At 33.1% G+C, this 27,055-nt stretch overlaps 2 protein-coding genes across 2 annotated transcripts; one reads left to right on the top strand and one right to left on the bottom strand.

The window, feature by feature from the left end:
• Positions 1-1,112: 1,112 nt before the first annotated feature.
• Positions 1,113-12,791, bottom strand: LOC130649190 (serine/threonine-protein kinase/endoribonuclease IRE1-like). The gene is made up of 23 exons (XM_057455434.1): positions 12,634-12,791; positions 11,499-11,604; positions 9,663-9,699; positions 9,504-9,579; positions 8,846-8,918; positions 8,609-8,743; positions 8,147-8,245; positions 7,743-7,986; positions 7,156-7,237; positions 6,309-6,656; positions 5,358-5,496; positions 5,008-5,098; positions 4,676-4,748; positions 4,521-4,577; positions 4,356-4,415; positions 3,929-4,031; positions 3,277-3,467; positions 2,872-3,016; positions 2,517-2,574; positions 2,308-2,377; positions 1,961-2,084; positions 1,662-1,729; positions 1,113-1,460 (listed from the first exon to the last, which is right to left on the bottom strand). The coding sequence occupies exons 1-23, from the start codon at positions 12,748-12,750 to the stop codon at positions 1,248-1,250; spliced, it is 2,709 nt and encodes a 902-aa protein (XP_057311417.1). The 5' UTR covers positions 12,751-12,791; the 3' UTR covers positions 1,113-1,247.
• A 2,454-nt stretch (positions 12,792-15,245) lies between these two features.
• On the top strand, positions 15,246-26,677 carry LOC130648558 ((E3-independent) E2 ubiquitin-conjugating enzyme UBE2O-like). The gene is made up of 16 exons (XM_057454611.1): positions 15,246-15,318; positions 16,685-16,896; positions 17,502-17,675; positions 17,855-17,952; positions 18,388-18,589; positions 18,902-19,011; positions 19,351-19,490; positions 19,587-19,615; positions 19,664-19,955; positions 20,463-20,707; positions 21,243-21,341; positions 22,121-22,988; positions 23,774-23,940; positions 24,688-24,949; positions 25,961-26,162; positions 26,423-26,677. The coding sequence occupies exons 1-16, from the start codon at positions 15,279-15,281 to the stop codon at positions 26,598-26,600; spliced, it is 3,318 nt and encodes a 1,105-aa protein (XP_057310594.1). The 5' UTR covers positions 15,246-15,278; the 3' UTR covers positions 26,601-26,677.
• Positions 26,678-27,055: the final 378 nt, after the last annotated feature.

The raw sequence follows: 27,055 nt of genomic DNA, 5'->3' as shown, positions 1-27,055 counted from the left end.
CGTTAAATTAAAGTCAGAATAATTAGTACAAAGTCATAATAGCAAATGCTGAAAATACAAATTTTGACAGAGGAGTGAATAAAACTTCTCTCTGTAGTTTCACACTATGTTTAACTACAAGCGCTTATTATGCCATTATCAATTGTCAAACCATGGTGTTGTAAAAAATAACAATATAACTCTCTTTAAATGTTCTAATAATGGCATAATAATGACCTGAAAGTGGCTTCGCTTTGATTCGTTCTTTCGTCTTTTGGTTTGCCTGCAAATTCGCCAAATCAATACCCAAAAGACTGACAAGTATTAACAGGAACCAACATACTTAATGTGGATAAATTTATAGTGTGTCTTTAATTTTGCAGGACCGATCACCCTGAAGTCCAATGTAAACAAAAATGTATGCTGGAAATAAACTGACTTCCCAGGCGTTTTTTTTTCACAAAATATGCCATCGCTTTTTCAGTTTTTTATGAATTTAATTTGCAAATAAAATTCGCGCAAAAGACGCGAAATTTTCGGTTAAAATTCGCGCAATAGACGCGAAACTGCGCCAAAAAACTCTCGCATATATATCGTAACAACATAAATAACAACCCGTCCAAAATAGAGTACAGCAACAAGCAGCATCGCTATCGGATAACACAAACTCACTGTTGCTATCCTACCTCACGTTTCATTAAATTATAAAAACAAAAAACAAAAATTAAAACGAAGCCCGTCTCCATAAATAAAATTTCATAATATATACAAATTAGAATAATATATAAAAATATATCTAAAAACACGAATGAATTTGATGAGTGTTAAAAGCTCTGCCTTAAACTTTACTTCGCTTAACCAAACACAACTATCAAGACCTCGCTATCAATTCTACGTGAGTGACATAAACACATTCTGTATGTTATTCCCTACTTACAAGAAAATAAATAAACAAAACAAATCATATATTTAAAAGCAAAACTACTAAATTAGCCAGCGTTATTTTTGTTTGCGCCGCTGTGTGTATATGTATTGTAGCACCGAATTATATTCAACAATAATGACCAGCTTTCGCAAATCTTCTTGGCTACCATTTTTAACCAATCACTTCTTGTTTACATTGGTGACCTCTCTTCAAAGATGACCAGTTTGCGATTCAATTTGCTTATCCAAGCCGGATTCAGAAATTTCTACAGCTTCTGACTTACTAACCGAGTGTACTTACAACATCGCCTCTGTGTATAAAATCCCACTAAAAGCTTAGTATGTTAAACCACGGCTGGAGCAGACACCGATTTGTGGAGCGAGGAAACATCGTAATATGTTTTAAACGGAGGTTCGCTCTCACAGAAAGGTCGTAACGCCTTGTACGTATGCATGACCAGTCTTGGGAAACGGTGTGTGAAATAGGTAACGTACTCATCTGGGATAGTTCCCAGGGAGTCGCGTAATACTTGTGGAAGCTCTCTATAATGATGTTTCTAAACAAGGATAGCATTGATTATTATTGAAGTGATGCTTAAAAAATGCGTGATGCTTAAAATACAGAAAGCTATTGTATTTATCACTCAAAATAGAAGAAGTCTAGAAGAGCCTACACAACTAGCGCACCATTTTAAGCTAAGTTCTAGCATAGTCATAAGAAAAAACATGACTAGGGTTCTCGTGAACAATTACTATACCTTATTTCGCATGGCTCTCAGGAGATCTCGCATTTGTGTGCCTTGATAAGTTCTAAACCTGCGCAAATCTAAACAAAGCAACGAAATACATAAACAAAAACAAAACAAAAAAATGAACGTTTTTTATTCGAAATCAGGCTGGGATATGCTTATGCGAAAAGGATTCACCTAGGCTGAGCAAATTATATTATAAAATTATAAGCGTTAGTCCTTTCAAAATAAGAGAATGCCAAGATAATTTTTGTTGTTGTTGTTGTGAAGGATGGCGGTAAACAAACAGCTTGGTCAAATGCACTAACCTTCTTGTAGAGCCTCTCCTATATGCATCTTCCAATCCCCTCTCACGACAGCAATAGAATTGCTTTGCAACGCTTTGATTATGTCAGCTGTTATAGGTTCTTTTTCTATACGATCACTTACATCCTGAAAGAAAAATTAATGTCCTGATGGTTTAGCTAAGCGATGTTTTTGGATTTAAAAAGTTAAATATTCTGAGACCGGTTTATGTTTAAACAGATGAGCGTGAATATACAACGCACAGAGAAATCACAACACAGAGAAATTATGTCGCTCAGCTCAAAACGTATTCTTAAAGTATACAGAAAAATAACGCGCATGCGTTGGTTGAAAAATATTTCTCGCTTACTTGAAGAAAAGTTAACTGCTTGGCTTTACTCCAAAAGAATGGATGCTTCAAAATTGTACTCGCTGGAGGTCTATATAAAAATAATTAATAATATAATATAATACAAAACAAAACAACAACAACAACAACAACAACAACAACAACAACAACAACAACAACAACAACAACAACAACAACAACAACAAACAACAAATAACAACAAATCTTACCTTTCTTTTGGATTTACACTGAACATTTGTTTCAGAAGATCTCTAGCCTCGTATTCATCTACGAAAATAAGCAAATAAGAATAACACGAAATATTGCCGGAAAAATAGCCATGCAGTTCACGTGATTCAAACAATTCGGGAGAAAATACAACCCAATTCAGACATACATGTGTAGCTAATGAATTTCGTACGTACGTTCTCGTACGTATTTCTTTTTTTTCAAATATAATCCGACATAATAGTTTATTGTTTAAGCTGTTAACACAAAAAGTCTCCTAATTCAAACTAGATAAGACATTTTAATAACAGTTATTGAACGGGATTACCTGAGAATTACCATGTTTACTATACTCACTTTCAAGATAGTTCAATTTTTCTAATGTATACTGTCCACTGAGTATATTCGCTTGTCGACGAAAGTTATCGCCGAAGGGATGCAGACCACCAGACAGCACGTAGTAGAAGACGCATCCGAACGAGAAAATATCGCACGCTCTCGTCTAAAGAAAAAGAAAAAAGAGAATTAAATTAAATTATTAATTAATAAGTAAATCATTGCAACGATTCGTTGGAGAAAAATTTAATATTTCGTGGAACTTATTTTTATCTTTAGTTAAATTCCTTTATTTTATTAAAAAGCGTATTCCCCATCAGTTAAAATTCGTGTGCGAGAAAAACTAATTCCTTTAGCTCCTCAAACTCTCAATTTAGTTATAATATCTATAGCATGACAAAGCAGTACACAAAGCAATCAACGTACAATATTGCATTCGTTGTCGAGCATTTCAGGTGCAATCCATCCCTCTGTACCAATGCCAGATCGTGAGGAGAAAGAATGGCGACCAATCGCAAGCTTTTTGCACAATCCGAAATCCGAAATCATCGCCTTCACTTCGCCATGAGCATTTGGATATGAGATGAGAACATTATGTGGCTTTATATCTCGATGGACTAAAAAAAAAGGTATGAAAATAAAAATTTCACAGGTCAAACAGAACGTTTGTGTAAACGCATGTGCAATGCAGGCAACAGATGAAATTAACCCGTTGGTATACGTTGTCTCAAATAAATAAAATGTTCTACACTTCCACCTCACCAGATTCCATGATGAGAATTCCAAAATTCGTGATAATACAGTTTTAATTGAATACACAAAGTTATACTGACTGGTGGCCTAGTGTTAGAGCGTTCGCTCCCAGTGAAAGAGATTTTGGGTTCAAACCAGGGTCGAGTTATGCCAGAGATTATAAAAGTGTGAATCTATAGCCTTGCACGACTTTGCAGCTTAAATAAGAGCTGTAAATCCACTAGGACACCCTTCGCAGGACCTTCGTTGATAGCAGTACCAATAGGAATTAAAGAGGCCCTCGGTACTGAGTAAACAATTTCTATGATAATAAATAAACACTCACCAATATTCAAAACATGAAGATGATTTAACCCTGACAACGCTTGATATAGCACTTTTGTTGGAGATAAATCGAACTTGTTAAAGTTTGATACTTTCTGCACATACTATATGAGATAACAAAATGCTATGAGAAATAGTCTGTTGGGGAGGAATATTTTACAAAAACCTCGTTCCGTTCAGGAGTCACCTTTGCTTTCAGCTTTGAGTAGCATGGATTACTGCAAAGCACACGAGTGAGCTGGAGGGGTAAAACTATGAGTGCTAATAATAAGCCTAAAAAAGGGGACAGTGTTGGGTTTTCTGGTCTTCTTCGTCAATATTAACAACACACTATGGTATAGTTTACAATTTGGTAACAACTAATCGTAGAAGCGAAAGTTTAAGTTGTTACTTGTTAAAGGAACACAATAAAATAAAATACGACTTACCTCCTGCAGTGTAATTTGACATAATTCTAACGCAATGTATCGAAATTGTTTATCCTCTTCCTACATGAAAAGAAAATGTCACGACATATCACAGATTCGAGGAAGGATCAATACATCTTTCGCCTTGCTTATGGTAGTTTAAAGTCTATAACCATAAGAACTTACAGTGCAGAAGTAACGAATCACATTGGCATGTTCGTCTGATTCACGTAAAAGTTCCACCTAATACAGAAAACGCAGAATATTATTAACAAAACAACAACAACAGCATTCTGGAGACTCATGCAAGAGAGAACAAAATGGTGAAGCTTTTTCCATACCTCTCGGTCAGCGAAACTAAAACATTCTGGCAGTATCCTCTTTACTGCGACATCTCTTGAATCAAATTTACCTCTAAAGAAATGCAAATGAAAAGGTAAGCATCACAAGCACAGTGTGTGTTGTGTAAGAAGTGTGGTTAACCGCGAATCAGCTTGTGTGGCAGACGAGCTGTTTACAGCAAAATTATATGGCGGCTAATAAATGACAAAGGGCATTAACAGCAAGCCTGTATGATCTATACGTCCCAACCAAGACTAACCAAGTTTTCCTTTCTTTATTCTTCTGCTGCTAATGTTACAAGATGAGGCAGGTGATAACTGTTTGAACTTACTTGAAGACAGTTGTACCCTCACAACCACGCCCTAGTATCTCTTTTGGATCAAACATGATTTTCCCTACGTGGACAAATCCATCTGCATCTTCTAAAAAACCCATTCACAAAACACGTGTCAGTTATGTTATAGAAAAAATATTTGCTCACTAATTTCAGTTCCAAGAACCTGATCTTACTAAATATCGACTAGCTTTTATCAATTGTGTTTCAAGATAACTGGTGAATCACATTAAAATCTAACGATGCAAGGAAAACTTGTGTTAGACATAAATTGAGACACTGCACTTAAAAGATTGGGAAGCAGCATGAATTATAGATTAAGCATAAAAATTCAAAATGTAACATACCGACAGGATAAGACATATCAACTGAGCCATTCATTGATTGTGATGTTGAATGGTTGGAATGATTCGAGCTTACTGACATCTGTGAGTTTGGTGGCGAAGAGCGAAACGACATTTGAGATGCAAGGTTTGGAAGACGACGCTGCAATGATAAATTTAAAAGTTCAACTAACAGTCAAAACACTTGTAATATACTTTTGACATAATTGTAAAACACTTAGATAGAATCTTTATTGAATAATATAAATATTATCATGTCATGAACAAGCGAGTTTATTCTAGGCTACGTTTCGACAGATACAGCTGTCATCGACGGGCAATGATCGTAATCATCTTTGGTTATTTATTATTTGAAGACATAATTAGAGGATCGAAATTAACCAATCAGTTCACAGCAATTTTTTTTTTAGAATCTTTTTTGTTCTTGTTCTTTTCTGTTTTACGTACGAATAGCCCTATCGTCAAAATAATATTTTTAATGGGTTGATATGGATTTTTTATCAAAGAAAAGCATATACATAACATACACCTTCTTATAAACATCTTGCGGTTCTTATACTTAGCATTTATAGATTTATTTTTTGGATTTTATTCTGGATTTACAAAATACAGACACACTTTTGTGACTAAAACCTCGAAACATGACAGAAAGGAATTTGCGTACTTAACAAATTGTAATATTCACCCTATAAAAGCTTTCTGCGGAAAATAGAAAAAGAATCTGAAAAAATCATATTTTTATTTACAAAAAAATTTACAACTGCATTAATACAATAACCTCTGAGGGATGATCAGAGTTTAAGCAAAGGTGAGAACTAAACTGTCGCATTTTAGGCAAAGAAAACTTTAACCAGATGAACATTTGCAAAATGCCATTTTTAAATTTTTTATGAATAAAACTGAACATTTGGAACATTTCTTTCACCTTACGTATTTTTACTAAAATCAACTTACCTCAAAATAAAATAACAGCAAAATAAACACGGGTATACCAACTGATGCAAACAACATGTATATAACATTCTGATGGCTCTTCACGTTCTCCAACAATTTTGTAAGCCCCTTTTTCTTGATATTTTTCTTTTCATTCTTAATTTGTCCTGAATCTGTTGATTCTTGATCCAAATTTACAGTTGGCACAGCTCGATCTTGAAATGAAAGCAAGTTACCAGGGGAAATCGTTTGAAAGGCTTTCTTTGGAACGCTGTGATAACCCATAAGGACAGGTATAGATTTTGGTTTTTTCTTGGATGTCTTCTCAGGGTCTTTGTTTTTTGGACCAGCAATCATTAATAGTTTAGGCTGCAAAAAAGTGTACAAATTCAATAACCAAGAAATCGAAATCATACATATACAGCCTTCAAATAAAAAAGTCATTCTGTCTACTTCATACACAACTAACAAGAACTTTAAAAGTAAAAAATTTGTTGTGAATTTAATTTGGCAACTAAAAACGTTGTTTAATCTATTCTCTATAACTATAAAAAAAATCATGTGTATACTTTCAGATAAGAAATTTTGGCATGAATTTAACTTGATGATTGGCTGATGTGGGATTTTCAAAGTACCTAAAATTGTGCTTAGTTTTCTTATAATCGAGTCATATCTAGTTAAAAAAAAGTTTAAAAATATGTGTGTTCCTTAACAACCAATTATTCTCTGAAAGCATTGTGCTGAGAATCTACTTAGTAAAACTTGTTGTGGATTTTAAAAAGAAATGGTAAATTTTGTTTGTAATATGGTGTGGATAAAAATTTGGCATTTGATATTTGTGAGAAACACAGAAAAGAGCTTTACTCACATCAATAACAACAGTCTTCTCGTCAACAAGTGTTGGCATAGCATACAAACCACCAGAATGTTTTCCAATATAAAGTGTTGGCCTAAACATAATTTACTCGCATCATCCACGATAACATAAAAAGTTTATGCACAAATTTTGCAAGATTGTAAACACGTCATCAAAGTAGTATGTTAACATCCTGCAAACAACTGCTGTTGTGCATTATAGAGAAATATGTTGGTTTTAAAACAACGCTATAGATTTTAAAGGCTATACGCACTGCACTTAAAGTCACTTCAAGGTAAGACGATACTTCTTTTCCTGGTCTAAAAGACTATAACCATTGTAGCAGTTCAACATTAAAAGTTATATCTTTTTTATAACATTTTCTTATTAATTTTACTTCAGTAGCGAATTGTTTTTATTTGAATGCATTCTCCGTTACAGTGTAAAAACTATGATCTTTTCTGTTAGTGCATGTACACTTTGGCAACTTACGGATTTTTACCGTTCTATATCGACAGATTTTAACCCATTGTGTTTTAAAAGTAATGGTAAACACATTAAGCTAAGTATTTAGGATTTTAAAAAAATCATAGGCCTACTTTAACACTAGCTCTCTTCCTTTCCCTATGAACCTGCTTCCGTTATCAGATATGGCTGTAGATATTATGGAATCAATTGTCTCCTCAGCCACATATGTCACAGGAATTTTCTGCAAACCGTCTGGTTGCCAATGATACATGCCAACAACGGGTGAACCAAAATGCTGTTCCCACGATATTTCTCCTGTCAGCTGGTCCATAGTTATCACTCTTCCAGTTGAGCTTGACACAAAATGAACTTGATCTATGAATAAAAAAATTAATCATATTAAATTTAGCAAACAAGCAACAAATATTTGCTTCTTAAGAAATTAGAAAAGTAATACTTGTGAAAAGTAGAAACTATTATACCAAACTTTTACACCAAATTAATGTACTCAAGTTCAAAAAGTGTATATACACACCATAGGTATTTTCATCCATTTCTCTTGCAGAGTAATCATAAAACGTCACATTCCATTTCTTTTTGCCATTTAATCCTTCGAACATTGAAACTGTGTATTCTAGAACATTAATTGCAATGTTTACCAATGATTATTCATTCTCTATACACACATTTTGTCAAAATGGCTTCTATCACTATTTTGAGCTATAGACGCACAGCATAGCCAGAGGGGATGTACGTCTTGGATTTTAAACAATCTACTAACTCGTTCATAAAACAAAAGTGAAAGATGTAGTAAAAAGCTAAATAGAACTTTACATTTCCATTGAAACATTTACACAAACTACAGAACCATTATTCACACCAGAAGACACATAGCAAAATGCCTACTACTGTGTAAAAATTTGTGATTTTTCTCTCTTATTATGCTACTACAAGTGAAATAAATTCAAAACAAAAAACAAGATGGAATGTTTCATACCAGTTCTTCCAATGTAAAATGGTGCATTTCGTTTGTTTAGTGGTGGACACATACTTTCAATGCCATCCATACTTAAACGATGTTGTTTTACTCCAGTTTCAGGATCAATAGCATACCAAACGTCTTGTTTCCTTCCTGTGTTTGACAATACATTTTTTCGTTATTTTTTTATATTGAAAATGCTAAAGAGCTTTGGACACCCTTTTTATAAGTATGAAGAAAAAACAAGTTACTCACCCACATAAAAAGTTCCTTCACTGCTTCTGCATGGCGATGCGTGGATGAGTTCAGGTATCGTAAAAGGAAGTTTCTAAAAAATATTGTATGTTTGACAATAAACTTCAGCTAAACTTGAATAAAAAAGAATCACATTCAATTGTCATCATATTTCTACAACTTTTTTAAACTATGCTCCTAACATATTGTGATTGCAAATATATTTATTTCCAGCTATTATATATAAACAACTCTTGTAAATGTAGTACAAATTTGGGCACTAGTTAACAGGATGCTTGCCATTTTTTTGAACAATATTAAGTTGTTTATTTCCTTTATTGTAGCTGTGAGTTTTTTAGTTTTTCAAAGCATGTGGCAAAAAACAAACAAACTGGAAATGGTCTTAACAAACAATTTCAAGCAAGATTTTTCTTTTATCTCAACTAATATTTATAGGTCAACACTTGAAATACAATAAACTTTACTAGACATAACTGTGTTTAAAAACATTTATATTTCAAGGTTCCCAAGGTATATTTCTCTACAGAATAATGGATGTTCTTGGTTCCAAGTCGGCAAATATTCTGGTTAAACATATTATCAGTATGGTTTGGCACAACATCTTGATTCGTTGGTAAAATGGGTGAAAAGGTGAAAAAAATATCTGAAAAATACTCACACGTAAGCTGTCTTGCACTTGATTTCCTAAATACGCATAAAGAGTGCCATCTGCTGGATTTGGAAAAAATGTAGCCCTGAAAAAAAGAATACCATGTTGTTTTATGTATGTAAGTAATAGAAAGTTGGAGAAAACAACCACAATGTGTAGTTTACTTACCCTGGATGGATTCTTAATGGTGCAGTAACTGCAGGATCTAAATGTGATGAAATACATTATATTATAGTAGACAAAAAAAGAATACATTGTAATGGAATTGATTTAAAGCTGTTTATAGGTTACTATTCATTTGAGAGCAATCTAGTAAACATATGGTAGTGAGGGATTTTTCAGACACTACATAAAAAATGCATACACAAATAAAAGATACATGGGAAAACAAGCTTTCAGTTGAAATACAATAGTTTTATTTAAGGATCACATATTTAAATGTTACACACAGTTTCATGATTTTGTTTTGCTAGAAAAGAAATGATAAAGCCTTTTCAGGATGAAAGATTTAGAATTCTTACAGCAATTCTTACAAAACAGTTAAAATGTTAGCCAAACATTACATTAAAAAATACATAGAATTTGATGTGAAAATAATGTTTGGTATAATATTTTTGCACCAAAAATTAATGTCTTTATTTCATACCCATATTCTTATACCACAACCAACTATTTTGTTTGGGAAATTGAACTTTAAACTCGTTCCTAGTCTCTTATCAGATAATCAGTAAATCGATTTTTTACAGCCCAAAATATTTAAGGTGGAGGTGTACCAGTTTAACTAATACAAAGGTTTCCTTTTATCTTATTTTTGACTAGGTCTTGGTTTCTTTGTTGCAATAGACATGTCTTTTACTCGTTTTCTTATTCTGTGTGTGTTTTGGTTTAGTGAGTGGTAATCTGGTTTGGTTAACTTGTTTTTTCCTTACTTTTTCTTTTCCTTCCATTTTAAAATTTTATTAATATTATAGATATAACATTTTTTTTCAGAAAGGACACAGTTAATATAAATATAAATTATATAATTATAGCGGAAATAGAAATCCTGTGTAAATATTCGTGAAATAAATAAAATAAAAAAATAAATAATATCAACTCAGAATAAATTCCTTTGACCTTGAAAAATTCCTTAGAAGAGGGGAATAGTTGAAAGAATGATGATTTGAAATATGGTTTCATATGCTATTTAAATGTTGAGATAGTGACTTAGAAATATAATCTAATAGCCAAGGTAACAAGAAACTGTAGTGAAAAAGGTGTCCATGATGAATGGATACAATCTCATCTCATTAATATGCTCAATAAATCACACAACAGGAACTCAACGTTTGCCATCAAGTTATTTAACAATTATACACAAACCGCAAAACCATAAACAATTATCAGATCAGGAAACCAGACAAGGAATACATGTTTAAAACAATTAATGTTGGTTAATCAAGGAAGTCATCAGTGGAACCTCTTTTAAAATGGATAGAAGTAAATTTAAGGGTATAGGAAATTAGACGCATTAGAACAGGTTAAAGAAAACATTAAAAAAAACAAGAATGTTGTGAATCTTATTTTTTTGACTAAAAAAATATCTTAGGAATTATTACCAATTGTTTTTTTTTGTTTGTGATTAAGATAATATAAATGCATGAAAGTGTCATATGAAATAAAGAAAATGTTGTATCATTTGGTTACTCTTATGCTTGGTTCATACCTAGAGCAATGAAATCAAGATAACTATAGCATGAATCTATGATAACTATTCAAGTATATTTGAGTTTTACCTGCTGGCATTCACCACATATTATTGTTTTACTTGTCATAAAATTTTTTAAAAAAACGTATCAGTAGATTTAATAAAACGCAAATGATTTCCCTTCTTTCGATTTCTGAATGATTTTGCATATAAATTGGGTAGAATATTCTCTGTACTGCTATTTTTTTATTCACCATTGCAGATTTTTTAGGAAATTTTTACTTGAAAAATGCAAAACTATCTACAAGGCTACTTACTCTCTCGAACCATCCATTTGACTTCACCAGTTTGTTTCTTGATTGCATATAAAGAACCATTTAAAGTGGAAATGAACAATAGGGAATCTGGTAATATAAGCTGATTCTAAAACAAATTTAAAAACATACACATTGAGTTCTAAAAGCTTACACTTTGTGAAAAAACATACCAAAGAGCTTTAAAAGTTGTACACAAATCTTCTTACCTGTTGGCAAAATTTTTCCTACGTTCCAAAATATAAGCTATATAAGCTGTGATGAATATGCCACAGTTACTGTGACATATTCATCTTATTCAAAATTTCAAAACTTGATAATGTAAATAAAATGATAAAACTTAAAAACAACATCTCTTTATGTTTCTGTAATAAGTTTTTTTTTATATCAGAAATATCCTGGGATTGAGTTAATCATACAGTTTTTTTCTGGTAAACACATTTCCACAATATTTTATTGCACCTTGTATAGCAAAAATTGTATTTTTGGCCATACTCAAAATACTTTCTTGTTGATACCTGTATGTTAACAAACAATTTACATAATTGATTCTTATTTGATGGATAAATTTCCACATAAGCAGCAACTTGCTGCATGGAATGAAATACACAAGATAAATACCAAATGTTGTTTGTAAACAACAGAATAAATTGCATAAAATACCTTTTGCTGCTCTAAAAAATGTTAATTTTCTTAAAAGTTCAAGAGATCATACACTATGTGTCCTGTTTTTAAACAAGGGTAACAAACTGTTAATTTTACAGAAATAACAATCCACAGTAAATATATTTTACATTTGACTACGGAATGAAATTAAATTTCAAACAGCTTTTATTATCACAATTATTCAACATACTTTTTAAACTAATTTTGGCATAAATACCAATATGACAAAAAAATTTAGGATTTTAACATCACCATCACTTTCAGCATGCCTTTTGTTTACTTGTTTACTATCTGGGAAACCACTAAAGCACATGCTTGCTGCAAAAAACACGACAGTTGATACAAAACAGCATATTTGAGAGAGACACTGAAAAATGATCTTACAATACCCCTGAACAGCAAAAACTATGCAACACATTAAAAAATCAAAAAAAAAGTTCTGAGTAAAGAAATGGAAAAATGAATCACAAACCTTTGTTGTGCCTTGGTCTGAAGGTCCATCATCCATACCTGTTTCTGATACAACAGATACAATGAATAAACAAAATAAATAAAGTATCTTCATCTTTAAATATATCTTCATCTTCATATAAAAAGTTTTCTAATGTGTCTTTTTTTCTTTTGCATGATCTAACGAAAAATATCATTAAACATAATGGAGTTTATAAACAAGAACTTTGATTTGGGGTTTAATAGTGACAAGAGTTGAAACGATCCACCACCGGCCTTTCCTCTTGGAAATTGTGCGGTATTATTTGCATAATATATAAAGTCAATAGTCCAATAGCATGTATCCAAACACACTCTTAACAACTTAGGGGTGGTGGTGATATAATGCAAAATGAAATTTTTTACATAATCACATCTGAAAACACACCTAAAAATATGCATGTGCTCTTTGTTATTAAATTGTTAAATTGTTATTAAATACAAATTGCAATTTGTTGTTTTTAACTGTGTAATCATTGCAAACGAAGCAAATTTTAAACCACCAAGTTAAAAAAATAACATCGAAAAGGCTGAAATCAATAAAAATTATCTTTCACACTAAAAGACGCAATATGTGTGTATATAAAAACAGTTGACACAGTGACAAATAAGATGTATATACTGAAGGAAAAATTAGACATGAAAAGGGAAGTAGAGATCATAGAGCATGGTTTAAATTAGAAATACAAAGTCACTTTGCAAAAATTTGCTGATACTAAAAAATATTTTTTGCATACAGAAATTGGTCATACAAATAACTGATGAAAAATGAGATTCATAATTTTACCATTTTCTGCATTATAATGATTCGTAAGATGGCATTTTGTTTTACAAATTATGAATTGCAAATTGTACCCTGTAAAGAAAGCAAATTATTAAAATAAGTTTTTTAATATTATTGTTTTAGTGTTAGTCAATTTTCCTTAATTATAATGGATGATGCTGTGCATATTTTTACATGGGTAGCATTAGAAATGTCAATTATTTCCAGGAGGGGTTATGGGTATTTAATGCTTATTTAAGCTACACAGATTCAAAAGGGTCTGTGCTTTACCAGACAACTCCATGCAACATTAACGACGCACACAGTGTGTCATCTCCCCCTCCCCCAACATGGCTGGGTTAACCAAAGGCTATGGTAAAATTCACTTTTTCATATTAAATTGCGTCCGAGGTGAATCAAACGCGGTCTCTTGCACAAAGTGTGAGAGGTTTAACCATTATAACCATCAAACTACTGCACCACATAACAACTAAGCTACGGCGTTAATATTGCCACTTGATAACTAGTATTCCCTCTACATTGTCAAAAGTTTATAGGGAGAACAGGTACAGTGACAAATCATACCTACCAAGGTATGATTTGTCACTTGATTGGAAAATTTACCATGATTAGATACCACTTACCCTGCAAATGAGGGATCCTTTAAATGACGTATAGTATCCCTCTCTAGGTACAGATCCCCTATAAACCTCTAATTTTACATATATCTCTTTTTAAATTGATGACTTCCACTTTCACTTTGCTGGCTCAATTGGCAGTCAAAAACAACCGCAAATTTGACAAACAAAAACGTAATATATATCTTCTGATAATGGTCAAGGATATTTTTGGTTCATGTTAATAGCCTAACTAGGAGAAATAAAACATTTAAACAGGCTATCATAGTTTGTTTAAGGGACCTTTAAAAGTTTTTCTGAACTATTTGACTAACTTAAGATGAGTTTACACTCATCAGCCTTTATAGCATGCAATTTAAATGACACTGGATGAGAAAGCTAGTTGGATGAGAAGATTATTATTATGTATAGCTTATTAAAAATATTGTTTTTCTCTTATTCATAAAAACAAACAAATAGCAAGATGGATAAATGGTTAGAATGCAAACAATGACAAAATGACAACAGATTGTAATCTTGTATTGGATTTTTAGCATGTATTATTTTATTAATTGGAAGTTTATAATGAAATATAAAAACTGTTATATATAAGGGACTTTTTTTGTAACAAAGCCCTGAATGTTTTTTGAAGGACCAAAATTTGCAGTTGTCCTTCTGTAGCTACATTGAAAAAAGGTGTCTGCTAAATTGTGGCTATTTTACTATTAGCCATGTAGGCTAGAGTATACACTGTACGCTTTACTTTTACCCTTTTGAAATATAAGATATAAGACAATTTAAGGGTCTAGCACATTTACTTGCGCCAGACACCAACTGGCCTATAGCTAACTTACAACTTAAGACTTAGCTTTAATACTTTACTACTTTAGGAATAACATACTGACACTAATGTTGTAAAATTAATTTAAGCAACCCAAAGCCCTCAAAGAAGCTTTTCACATCCTCTATACTATTTGCGTGGGCTTTAAATACCACCGGTTTTTAATAGAGTTCTAGTTCCGCATCACAAAATATAAAGCCCGCAGCTACTACAATACCAGCTTACAATGTGCTTCGTTCTAGTTGTTGACATCTAAATAAAAGCTAAGGTCGAACTCTCAGCAATAAAAAATAAAACTCTTTTTAAATTTCCTTGTGGCACAAAAAGCCACAGATTGACGTCACGATAATGTCCCCATATTGATTTTACTGGCTATTGGTTATAAGTCTAAAATACAAACAAAGAACATGGCGGACCTACGAAACGAGGAGCAGGAACAATTTACGGGTAAGCGTAAGTTTGATTTTCATGTACACGTTGCAGATATCTACAGCTTTTTATTTTACTGTCTCCGTTAGCTAGTCACGAGAAGTAGCCATAAATACATACAAAAAAATTCAAGTATTCGACTGGCAAAACCTGCATTTAACCGAACAATGCCTGAAAAAAGCACCTTCTTCCCTGTCGTCTGACGCGACGGTACGTTACAAGAAATTGCAAACCAAGAAAAGAAAGAATGTTCTCAAAGATTGTGTTGTAGAGTGTGTAATAGAAATACTGTGGAGCAACTATAGAATACCCCCGTAAAAAAATTAAAACTATGTAACTCAGCAACGCAACAACGCACCTATCAGGACTACAGCAACGTAGATGCTCAGCTGCGCAGCAACGCATCTACTCAGCAATACAGCAACATAAATGTCCAGCTACTCAGCAACACAGCTACTCAGCAATACAGCAACGTAGATACTCAGCTACGCAGCAACTCAGCTACGCAGCAATGCAGCTACTCAGAAAAATAGTTGAAAATGGTTTTAGATAGTTAAGAGGGATCTGAGCAAAAGCTTCGTTTTTAAAATTAAACCAGTTTAAAAAAACATATAACATTATATAAATGTTTTTAATAACAAAAATATTAAATGAATAAGGAAACTATTTAAAGAACGAAAAATTTGTCATTACGAATGTATACACTATGAGCCTAAACTATAGAATCATGAAAGCAAAGTCGTTATATTGCGAAATGTTTAGTGTAACAAACCAACTTGGTATGTTTGTTGATATTTTACTTCAGTTTAACTGACCAACTGTGTGTTAATCTAGAAATAGTGAGCTTTGCGTAGCTGCATTCGTAGCTGCTGCTATATTTGTTAGTTTATTTTTTTTATTATTGCGTTGCGAAGTTTTACGGGGGAATTCTATAGTTTAGCAAATACTGTTTAATCACAATTTGGATAACAGATCATGTGAATATGAGCGCATGCATAAAACAAAATCAAAAATATGTGTGCAAAGTATTCATAAAAAAACGTGTTTTGTAATTTAATTTACATCTTAAAGGAATGTTGTTGCGATCTTAGCCATTTTGACTTTCGGATAAAAATCGTTAAAAATTAGTGCTTTGACTACTGCTCTTCAGCTATGATATTGTTTGTTTTTAATATATTTGCATCCCTTTCTTGGCTAAAAATTATTCTATATATTGACTTTATTTTATAATTAGCTGATTTGTATTTTGGTTAAAATGGCTAAAACATTTTCATTTTTGCCTGCGTAAACACATGTAACCATTGAAATTACATCCAAACCCAGACAAAATATGTTTTTTTCTAATGTAAAATTTTCTCACTTTCCTTTCTGATACTTTTTATAGGTGTTTATGATGAAGATGTTGTGCAAAGCAGGAGCACAAAGAAAATTGGAATTGTCATTCAAACTGCACATGATGATGATTCGAGTGATTCTGATGATTCTACAGATGAGGAAGAGGAAAAGGTTGAGAAGGGAAAGATTATGGTTGGTTGGTACACTCCTAACTCTAAGTGGTCAGACCCAGACGAGGTTAAAGTTGTAAATGAAAATAGCGTAAGATGTTATGCATTTACTACCTTTTTTTTAAAAGAATTTCTGGATGTGTTCAAAATATTGATTTTTGTCATAAAAATTCACATTTTGGCAAGTTAACATTTTCCCTTGATATAAAAATAACACTCTGTGTGGAGTAATTTTTCTTAAAAATGTGCATTTGTTAACAACTCTTTGTACCAAATATTACAATTTTTTACCCTATTCTTAAAATATATATATAAGTGGCTTTATGTTTTCTCTATTACAAATGATTAAAATTTGTAGTTTTCACTTTTACTTTGTTATAGTTACAGGGATAGTAACTCAAAAAATGAATACCCAAACACAAAAAGGATGAAGTTTTTATGGTTTTTTTTGATAATTTAGTATTTCAGGTGCATTGTGAAATTGTGTAAATAAGGGATGATTTTTTTTCTGCCCTGTGTAAAGTAGAATTGATTTAAGAAAAGTAATTAAAAATTATAGTTTTTTCCCTTATAACATTCAGTTTGTACAGTAACAAGTACTTGCGCATTAGATGATAGACAGGTTACCAAATAAACTGTCCTAGGATGAAATACAATTCTCTGAATTCAACTGATGTGCTATGCTTTCTTGCACAGGTTGAGTTAGTAGATCGTTCTTTACTACCTGGTGACGTTGTACGTTGGATTAACAGATCAAAAGGAAATCAAAAAGGACAAATAGTTGATGTTATTGTGTATACTGATGTAAGGATTGTTGGGACAAATCATGTCCTGAAGAACATTAATGCTGCGGAATTATTGCCTCTAAGGGTGTGTAAAGACGTTTAACTTGTTCTTAATTCTTGTTGCAATAATCATTCTTTATGGACCTGGAAGAAACTTGTAGGAACTTGTATTCTTTTATCTTTATGGTATATAATAGTTTGGAATACATCCAATAAGATTATCGTCTGATGTGAAAGCCATTTTTTTATTTTTGTCATTTGCAGGATTTTGGTTTATACGCACCTGTAGTAAAATCTCCATGGTTTGGAATTGTGCGTGATTTAAACGAAGAAATAACATTACGTTTAAAAAACAGTTCTAAGTATGTATTATTTTTATCTAGTTTGTGAGTGTTTATGTACATATGTAAGTGACAAAACTCAAATGCCTGAAAAATATGAATTAAATTTCAGGTTGTTGTCAAACTTTCTGGCAACATTATTTATCAATTTGAGGAAAAATACTCAAGTAATATACATAATAAAACGTAATTTGCAGTAATAAAAATTGTGAAAATAGCAGGAATTGGGTTGCCTAGCCCTCTGCATTTTTTCTGCAGCACTTTTTTCCTTACACTGTGTTGTCAACTAATCTTCTATTAACTGGTGGTTAACATATAGATGAAGGCTATTATAGGAAAATGGCACAATTTTTTTTTTGATGTAGGTAAATTTGTGTTTGAAAGTTATATTTTTTCATTTTTTGCATGTTTTACATTTTTAAGTTTATTTTTATCATTTTGGTGATTTTAATTTAGGTGTATCATCAGTGGCAAGAACATCGAAAGCCTTTGTGACGTTACTGATCAAAGAGAAGAAGATTCGACATTCTACTGTGATCTTTTTTATCCTGGTCAACAGGTTCAAGGTCCAGCACGTGTTTTCAAAGATGCTACATGGGTTGTGGGGTCGAGACCTGCTGTTAACAACCAAATGCGATTGAAAGCGGTAGTAGAACATGTAAGCTGTTTTTCGTGAATCTTACAGTACCTCCTTATAGGCGTAGCACTAAATGGTTTTAGGTGTTTCTAAGCATGTTTATATAGTAAGTTATTTTATTTTTTTCAAATTATGCTCTTCTAACAAAGGTTGAGATTAGGCTTTTAAGTATATTCAATGAGGTCAGTAACTTATTAAATATGGGTTAGCCTAGCCTTAGAGAATTTGACTAATTTTGCTTCCAAGTAATTTGAACTTAAACTTTTATGCTGCAACAACAACTATCTACAAAGAGTTCTATTAATGAATGTAATGGTAATAATTATTATTCAGGTATCTCTGAATAGTTTACACATTGACTGGCAAGTATGTGGATTCATGGGAGGAATGGAGAACTCACTTGTTCAACCTGATGCTGACATTACCAAAAGAGAGTTGCAAAGGTATTAATTACTGTGTAAGATTCTTGTCAAATTTATTTACAAATAGGCTATTGGTTGCTGGATTGATCGTTTTCAGTGTAACAGGTTGTGGGTTTAATAGCTGAATACAGCAACGACTATAGCAATGAGAATTTATTTCTTTTACTTCGTGTTTACAATGAGAATAGTTTGCTGGCTTTACCATTTTTTGCAAGTAGAGGTTTAAAATGGAAGTGTTGGATGTAGTGTAATTCATTTTCTCTTCAGTCGTTGTATATATTGGTCAAACTGCAATGTTCCGTACACTAGTTAAATAGTTTAAAGAATCTATGTGTTTGTATATTGTGTTATTTCTCGTAGTGGTGATATAAAATTGCTGAGTCATCATAAAGAAGCACACCTTCAAATTGGTGATAAAGTCTATTATGTTTTAAAAGGTTCAGATATGAAATTTCTTCAAGAAGATACCGACAAGAAAGACAAAATGGCTGCATCTCCAGGTGGGCTGTACACTAAATTTTTTGAGTTTTTTTTTGCTGCCTCTTAATGTCTGACCTGTGGTAACTATACAACAAAATTTCGAATTTTGTATTTAGAAAAAAAGCCTGCAGCAGAAGCAGCAACAGCAGATATATCGGAAGATGAGCAGAATGTGGATGATAGTGATTTCTAGCCAGAACCTTCCCCTCGTTCAACTGTAGGTCCTCTGCCTAGGCGTGGTGGTTCACGATCAAGAAGGAGAAGACATGTGCGCTGTGTAACAAAAAAGAAGAGGTATCAACCAACACAGCAGCTTAAAGAGGGAGAAAAAGTTTGTGTCGAAGTATGCTTTACAAAAACTGTAGCAAACACAATATGGCAGAACGGGGAGGAGCATGCAAATGTGTCTTCAACTGATCTCCATCCAGTGATTCACCTAGACGATTTGGAATTTTTTCCTGGTGATTTTGTTCTTGATAAAAGAGGTGAGAAAAGTCGATATATATTTGTTATTATAATTTATGATCTACTTTATTTGGACGATTATAATTGTGTGCATTTTTGAGATTGATTGAAATTGCTGTAGTTTTAGCTAAGTATTTAGTTATTTTTTTGTGAACTTTTTATAAGAGTTTATTTAAGGCAATTTAGATAAACAGACAAACACATGTGGGAGGCGTTGATCTGTTTAATTAACCAGCAGAGGTGATCTGTCAGTACAACCTTGGACATATGTCCGTTTGCATCCATGTTTGTGTACCTTTTTTCCTCAACAGCCAGGTCTTTTGTTTAAAGCAGCTTTTGATCTGTCAAAATCAATATAAAAATTGGTTTGTAGAAATCAACTTAAAGATTGGGGGGTTTCTCCGAGATAATTGATTATTAATAGCTATTTAATTAGCTTAATTAATTAGATAATTAATATTTGTCTATGTTGTGTTAATTGCTATTTTGCTTTTCTTAATTTCTCATATCTGTTTTCGTTACATTAGTTGACACTTCACAGAAGGAGCGTTTTGGTGTCGTACAGACCGCCAATTACGCTGCACGTTTGTGCAAGATTAAATGGTTATCATATGAAAAGAATGCTACAGAAGTGATGGAAGAAGTGGAAGACAATGTGAGTGTGTATGATATTGCCGATCATGAAGATTACACGTTCCGTGCTGGTGACGTTGTGGTGAGGCTAGCATCAAATGACAGTGACAACACTGATGCTGTTGCCCCTGCCGGGCAGGTTAGTGGTCAGTCTATATATAGCTGTTAGTAGAAGAATTTAAGATTCAGGTCAACCACCTACTCTCTATCCCTTCTGAGTAGCCACAACGAAACTCTTAGCAGCCTTTCTAAATTCACGTCAGAAGTTGGCAATTATCGACGTCAACGCTCACGTGGTAACTAAGTAAGCAGCCAGATAGCGTCACGTTGGTAATTTTTTGCCAACATGAGCGAAGTTGAGTTGAAAAGGCTGCTTAAAACACAGAAATGCAAAAACTCATGTAAAATTTGAACAAATATTTTTGTCTCCTTGAAGTTTAAATGTTGTGAGTTCCATTGTTCCTTTTTCGTTTATTAATTAAGTAGATGCACGACTTTACTTATCTTTTGTAGTTGTTGTATACCTAAAACCCAATTGCACGAATATAGGTTAGTACACCAACCGTTCATCATTTTAGCACACATCTCGTGGAGCAGAAATTTGTTGTACGATTCAAATTATAGAAAGGATTTTTTTATTACAATGTGATTTTTTGGAGTAATAATATTTTTAGATTATTAAAGTAAATGGAGATGGTACTGTAAAAGTGCTGTGGGTTGATCAAAGTGTTTCGTCAGTGTTACCATCCCAACTCTATGTTGTTGATAAAGAAGCAAGTATTACTTATTTTTATTGTTACTGAAATTATTTACTCAGGATAGCCTCTTCAGTTTCTGTCAGTACTCGGGGTCTCGTGAAGAAGTTTATAGTGCATTTAAAGTTCCTATTTGAGCTATGAAAGTCGTGTGAACACAGCGCAACTAGACAACAGCTTAAGATACCAATCCTATTCTCATGCTGCACTTTAAACAGAAAGGATAGATTCACACTTTTATAGTCCCTGGCATGACCTGGTTAAGGGGTTGAACCCAAGACCTCCCGCGCTGGAAGCGAACGCTGTACCACTAGGCTACCATTCATTGAGGTGGTTGGAGATATGCATTGACACAACTCATAATATCAAACTAATTTCTGTGTGTTAACTTTGTTTTATAACAGTGTAATATAATCGTACAAATTGTTGACTTGGAGATCGCACAATGTAATCAGGTTTACCACGCCTCCTCAACTTTGAAGTCTCCTCAAAACTTCTAAAAAATCCTCTAAAATTTGAACTTGTAACAACCCTCTTCTTTTAAAATCTGTTACATGATTTTTTTTACAAAAAAGCATAGAAATAGTAATTTCTTCCCTAAAAAGCTTGAAAATTCTAAACCAAAGTCCTCAAACCTTAAATTTGACTCTACGAAAGTAGTCCCAACCGTGTTAGTAATTCCACACATTTTTGATGTTTTATTAAAATTCGCTGAATAAGCTAAATCTAATAAAAAAAACCCTGAAAAATTGTTGCAAAATTTAAAGATTTTCTAATCTTTTTATTATATCACTTAGGATGATGAAGACATGAACTGGGAAGAAGTGAACGGCGCTGACAGCAATGAAAACTCCGACGACGACGAATGGGAAACGGCCAGTGACGCCAGCGACGGGTTGTTGCCTTCTGAAGAGCTGAGTCAACAGTTAAATCCATTAGAAGATATCATCATGAGATCATTAGCCGCCATTAATGCGCCCTCCCAGGATACGACCTCGACTGATAGCAACTCCGCCTCCAACGTGGTGGTTGGTATGAATAGACAAACAGTGGATTTTATGAACGAATTAGGACGAAACTTTGTGCGACCATCAAGCGGTACTCATGACACATCTTTCTTCTCCGCATGGAATCAAGGTACATCTCCCTCCAGCACAGACAATTTATCTACCAATAGCAACGCTGTCAGTTCTGACTCTGAATACAAAACCAACGAAAGTTTTATTTCTATATTAAATGGTTTACGTAAAGCATTTGAAAAAGACACAAGAATTTTAGAGTTTTTAGACGATTTAGAGAAGCAAGTTTCGGAAGAATGCGAGAATAGTAGTCATTCTGTAGACATAGTATCCAAAATTAATGAATTTATTGCACTGAAAAAAACTGACAGTGGATTAACTACAGACCTATCAAAAGCTCTTCAGAAACTTATATCGTCTTTGTCAAATGAAAACACGTCACGCGATAAAGAAAATGAGCTTGTTGCTTCACCCAGCGAAAAGGGAGTTGAAGGGGAGAGTTCTGAAAACCACACGATTCAGTCCCATCTTTCTCAGCCTGAACGCAATGATGCAGATAATAGCGAGTGCAAGAAAAAAAAGCTCGACGGAGGAGTGCTTGCTATAACTAAGAATGATGTATGTGGAGAAGAATCGCAAGATCAAAGTGAGATAATTTTTTGTATTGTGTGTTTGTTGTCGCATGTGTTGCTCTTTTGATATTATTTTTATTTATCTGATACTTATTCGACTCTTTAAATTCAATTGGTGTTGTTTTCACGAGGGTCTTGCGAATAGGGTCCTTATTATTATTTAAGTTACGTAAGCCGTACGAGCATAAAAACCGCGTATTAATGTAAAAAATATCTGTACAAAAAATAGTTTGTCATACCGAGTGATGTCTTGTTAAGAAACGCACGAAATAGTGATATTGGAATATACATGCCTGCATATATTATTATTAGCCTCGGCGCCTGCGCGAATTTATAACTGTGGTACACGGAATGTAGATAGTAGGAGATATATTAAGGACCCGTGAACCCGTGGAGTTTTCACAGCCTAATGGCTAGTACAGAAATATTACTCGCAAAGTTACAAATAATAAATAAATGATAATAAACTAATAAAAAAATTCAAAAAATTTTGTTTAAAAATTCAACAAAAAAATTTTAAGTAAGACGTCTCACATTGTGGTTGGGAAGTAGTTTTTAAAAATGTTTGTTGGTTTGTTGAACTAAAATGAAAGCTCTTAAATTTATGAGCGTAACCAGCTGAGTTAAGCCTGACAACAAAAGGGCCATTCTAGGTAATCCGTATTCCTTTAAATTTGAAAACTTTATCATCCAGTTTAGTTCTGTGTAAAGAAACGAATATTTGTTTCATAAAAAAGACTAATATAAATTTTACTAGCAGCCTCTTTTAATAAAAGACACATTTATCCATCTTGTTTAGATTCATTTATGACGCTAGACAGTGCTCCAACTTATCATAAATTTTACTCGCAATATCACGTCCCTAGCAACGTGAGAAGTTTCAATGCAGCTGTGATGAAGGATATAAAATTACTCAAGTCTCACTTGCCACCTGGTATTTTAGTTCGCGCGTTCGAAAATAGAATGGTAAGTCTAATTTTTACCTGAAAAAAATTAGGATCTTTTACTTTAATGTGAACAGTGCTTTAAGTCTTTTTAGATCGGATTTTACCGGGTTTAAGTAATAAGGAAATAATTAAAAGGGTATAATTAAATATATGGATTAATATTTGCGAATCGACAATCTTAACAATTTGTGAGATTAATTTTAGCGAAAATGGCTAAAAATTGAAGAAATGTCATCCAAATTTCAGGAATATATGGAAAATAGAAAATTTTAATCTTTCGATCTGTTAAAAAAAAATTAGGATTTGTATATCATTTACCTTCTGATGTTTTTTTATATATTGGAATATATTTAAAGGTCCTTTACGCCCCTCAAACCTGCTCAAAATTCATTTAAAAGTATATTTTTTAACAACTTTAACCTCCAATCTCCTCAATATCAGTTCATTTCATTTTCCAAATGCATAAAAGCGCTATATCATAGCATCAGCTTTAAAATCTTCTCAGATCTCAATTTATTTAAAAACTATATGAAAATCTTGTCATTTTCGTCATTTGATGTATGACAATTTTGACTCTGGGGAACCTGTACGTATAAACCCCTTAAATAAATATCTTTATGTGGTATAACAAATTTTATTATTAAGTACGATAATAAAAATTGGAGAAATTTGTCGTGAGCAGTCTAAAAATGCAAGGATTTGGGATCTAATGTCCCCTAAATAACGTAATTATCACATTTTTATGACTAGTCTCCTTCCTTTATAGGACTTGTTCAGCGTTCTCATTGCTGGTCCTCCAGGTACTCCGTACGAAGACGGTTTGTTTTATTTTGATCTCCAACTACCGGAAAATTATCCTGCTGCTCCTCCGCAGGTGCACTACTATGCATACTGTTCAAATAGGTTGAATCCCAACCTCTACGAAGAAGGGAAGGTTTGCGTTAGTTTACTTGGTACGTGGTCGGGAAAAGGAAACGAAACTTGGACGTCGAGATCAACTATACATCAAGTACTGCTCTCCATACAAAGTAAGTTGATAAAGTTAACCCCGATTTCCACTTAAGCAAAAATGGTCGAATCAACTGCATCGATTGACATCGATGGACAAAATGTAGGAAGTAATCTTGCTTTTGTATTGATCGACATCGATTATAGGACCATTTGCGTTTGAGTTGGAAACCTGCTTTTGTATTTTTTTTCCTTTGAGTTAGCTTAAGGTATAGAACACATATTGTACGTACGATGCATAACACTCGATTAGACGCCTAGAGTGCAAATGCTTCATCTTGAATAGGATTGAATCACGTTTTGGATATTATATTCACCCTATAAATAACATGAGTACTCACATCATTTGTGGCGTCGTTTTGCCTCACTCCCCAAACGTCAAATCAACGTTTAGCGTGCAATACACCCTCAGGGCAAAATCTTTTTCTTAATTCTACTGTCGTATGGTTTTCATTTACTTAAACATCCAGGTATATGTTAATATATTTTGCAGAACTTTAAATCCAGCGCGAGTTTGACTCGTACTGAAATTCGCGGTAGTCATGGCCTACTCGCACTGAGATTCGCGGTAGGTATGGCCTAGCGAGTCCATTTAGACCCGATGCGTTTATAAAAAAATCTTAAAATTACAAATGAAGGAAAAAAATGTTCTTCTAGAGTGAATTTAAGTTGCCTCTTACAGTAGTGTACAAACCATTACATCTTAGAAGCTCAAGTGAAAGCAATCGTCAAATATTTTAACGTACTTCCCATGCCTTCGTTTTAGAATTAGGGAGAGCTAAAACGAACATCCATGCAAGCTGTTGCTAAGTAAAATAAGTTTGTTGTTTTTTAGTTTTAAGTTAGATTAATAACATCCCTTGTATTAGATAGGTTCTTTTAAGTTAGACCATGGATGTGGACTTGTAATATATTTTCACGCAAATCTTTTTACACGCGACGGATTCACGTAAAAAAAATTGACGAGAGTTTAGAAGGACTCGCTCAAAACATAGTTGGATTTCAAACCCTGTTTTGTATTGTTTTTGCAGGTTTGATTTTGTGTGAGGAGCCATATTATAATGAAGCAGGTTATGAAAAACATAGAGGGAGCGAAGAAGGTCTGGAAAATAGTCGAATGTACAACGAAATGGCTGTTATAAAAATGATGCAAAGTATACAGAGAATGATATCCAGACCGCCTGAGATCTTCAAAGAAGAGATCATAAAACATTTTCAAGAACATTTACCAAAGTATTTATTCACTTATTTTTTTATTTGTGACGTGTGCGTCGTTTTTTTGTTTTTATTTGTTCTTCTTGTTGTTGTTCTTCTTCTGTTGTCGTTGTGGATTTTATCGTCGTCGTCGTCGTCGTTGTCGTCATTATTGCTTGTTTTAGCCGCCATCGTTATTTTTCTGTGCTGTCCCGTCCTCGTTATTGCTACTATTATTTGCCGTCGTTTCTATCGTCGTTGTCGTTTTATGTTTTTATTTTATTGACGAAATATTTTAGGATATTTACAAGATTCGAGGCATGGAAAACTGGCACAACAAATCAAACGAATGAAAATACACCTGCATATCCGCTATTTCCGTTGTCTGAAGGATTTTGGGCAAGTGTGAAGAGAATACTGGAAGACTTAAAAAAAATGTACGAGAACATAAACAAAGACGTACCACAAACAAGCTGAAGCTGCTTTCAAACTGGGATCTCAAAATGAACTTAAGTTCTTCTGCAACATGACTTTTAGACCTCTCTAATACAAAATGAATAAAACTACTTTAGCTGCAAAAAATATATATATTGTATTATGAATTGCAAATGAGGCTTAAAAAATAAAATCATTTTAAAGAAATCACATTGAAAAATAATCTGAGATTAAATTCCATTTCTATATACGTGTTGCTGTTATTTTATCTGTGGTCATTCTCGTCCCCAGATTTCGTTAAAAATGAAAACCTCTTAGGTTTATCTCAAAGAGCGCTAAGGTCGAGAATAATCTGTGGCTACACGTTTTCTCTGAGGGGGATATTTAGATGTGGTTACACGTCCGTTAAAGAAACTTTTCAAGAAAATTTATGAATTTAGAATCTTACCGTAATTCTTCGACGCCCCTCCTTTTCAGTCATTTTTTACATAAACGCC

The sequence above is a fragment of the Hydractinia symbiolongicarpus genome, chromosome 7 (assembly GCF_029227915.1).
Source record: "Hydractinia symbiolongicarpus strain clone_291-10 chromosome 7, HSymV2.1, whole genome shotgun sequence".
Lineage (NCBI taxonomy): Eukaryota > Metazoa > Cnidaria > Hydrozoa > Anthoathecata > Hydractiniidae > Hydractinia > Hydractinia symbiolongicarpus.
This window is presented reverse-complemented; position numbering and strand designations above follow the sequence as displayed.

Coding starts and splice junctions, on each gene's coding strand:
- LOC130649190 (XM_057455434.1), bottom strand. CDS start 12,750: ATGAAGATGAAGATATATTTAAAGATGAAGATACTTTATTTATTTTGT. Junction 7,987..8,146: donor AATGGATGAAAATACCTATG/GTGTGTATATAC, acceptor TTTTATTCATAG/ATCAAGTTCATTTTGTGTCA. Junction 1,730..1,960: donor AGGAGAGGCTCTACAAGAAG/GTTAGTGCATTT, acceptor TGCTTTGTTTAG/ATTTGCGCAGGTTTAGAACT.
- LOC130648558 (XM_057454611.1), top strand. CDS start 15,279: ATGGCGGACCTACGAAACGAGGAGCAGGAACAATTTACGG. Junction 18,590..18,901: donor TGAAAGCGGTAGTAGAACAT/GTAAGCTGTTTT, acceptor ATTATTATTCAG/GTATCTCTGAATAGTTTACA. Junction 19,616..19,663: donor CTGCAGCAGAAGCAGCAACA/GCAGATATATCG, acceptor AGTGATTTCTAG/CCAGAACCTTCCCCTCGTTC.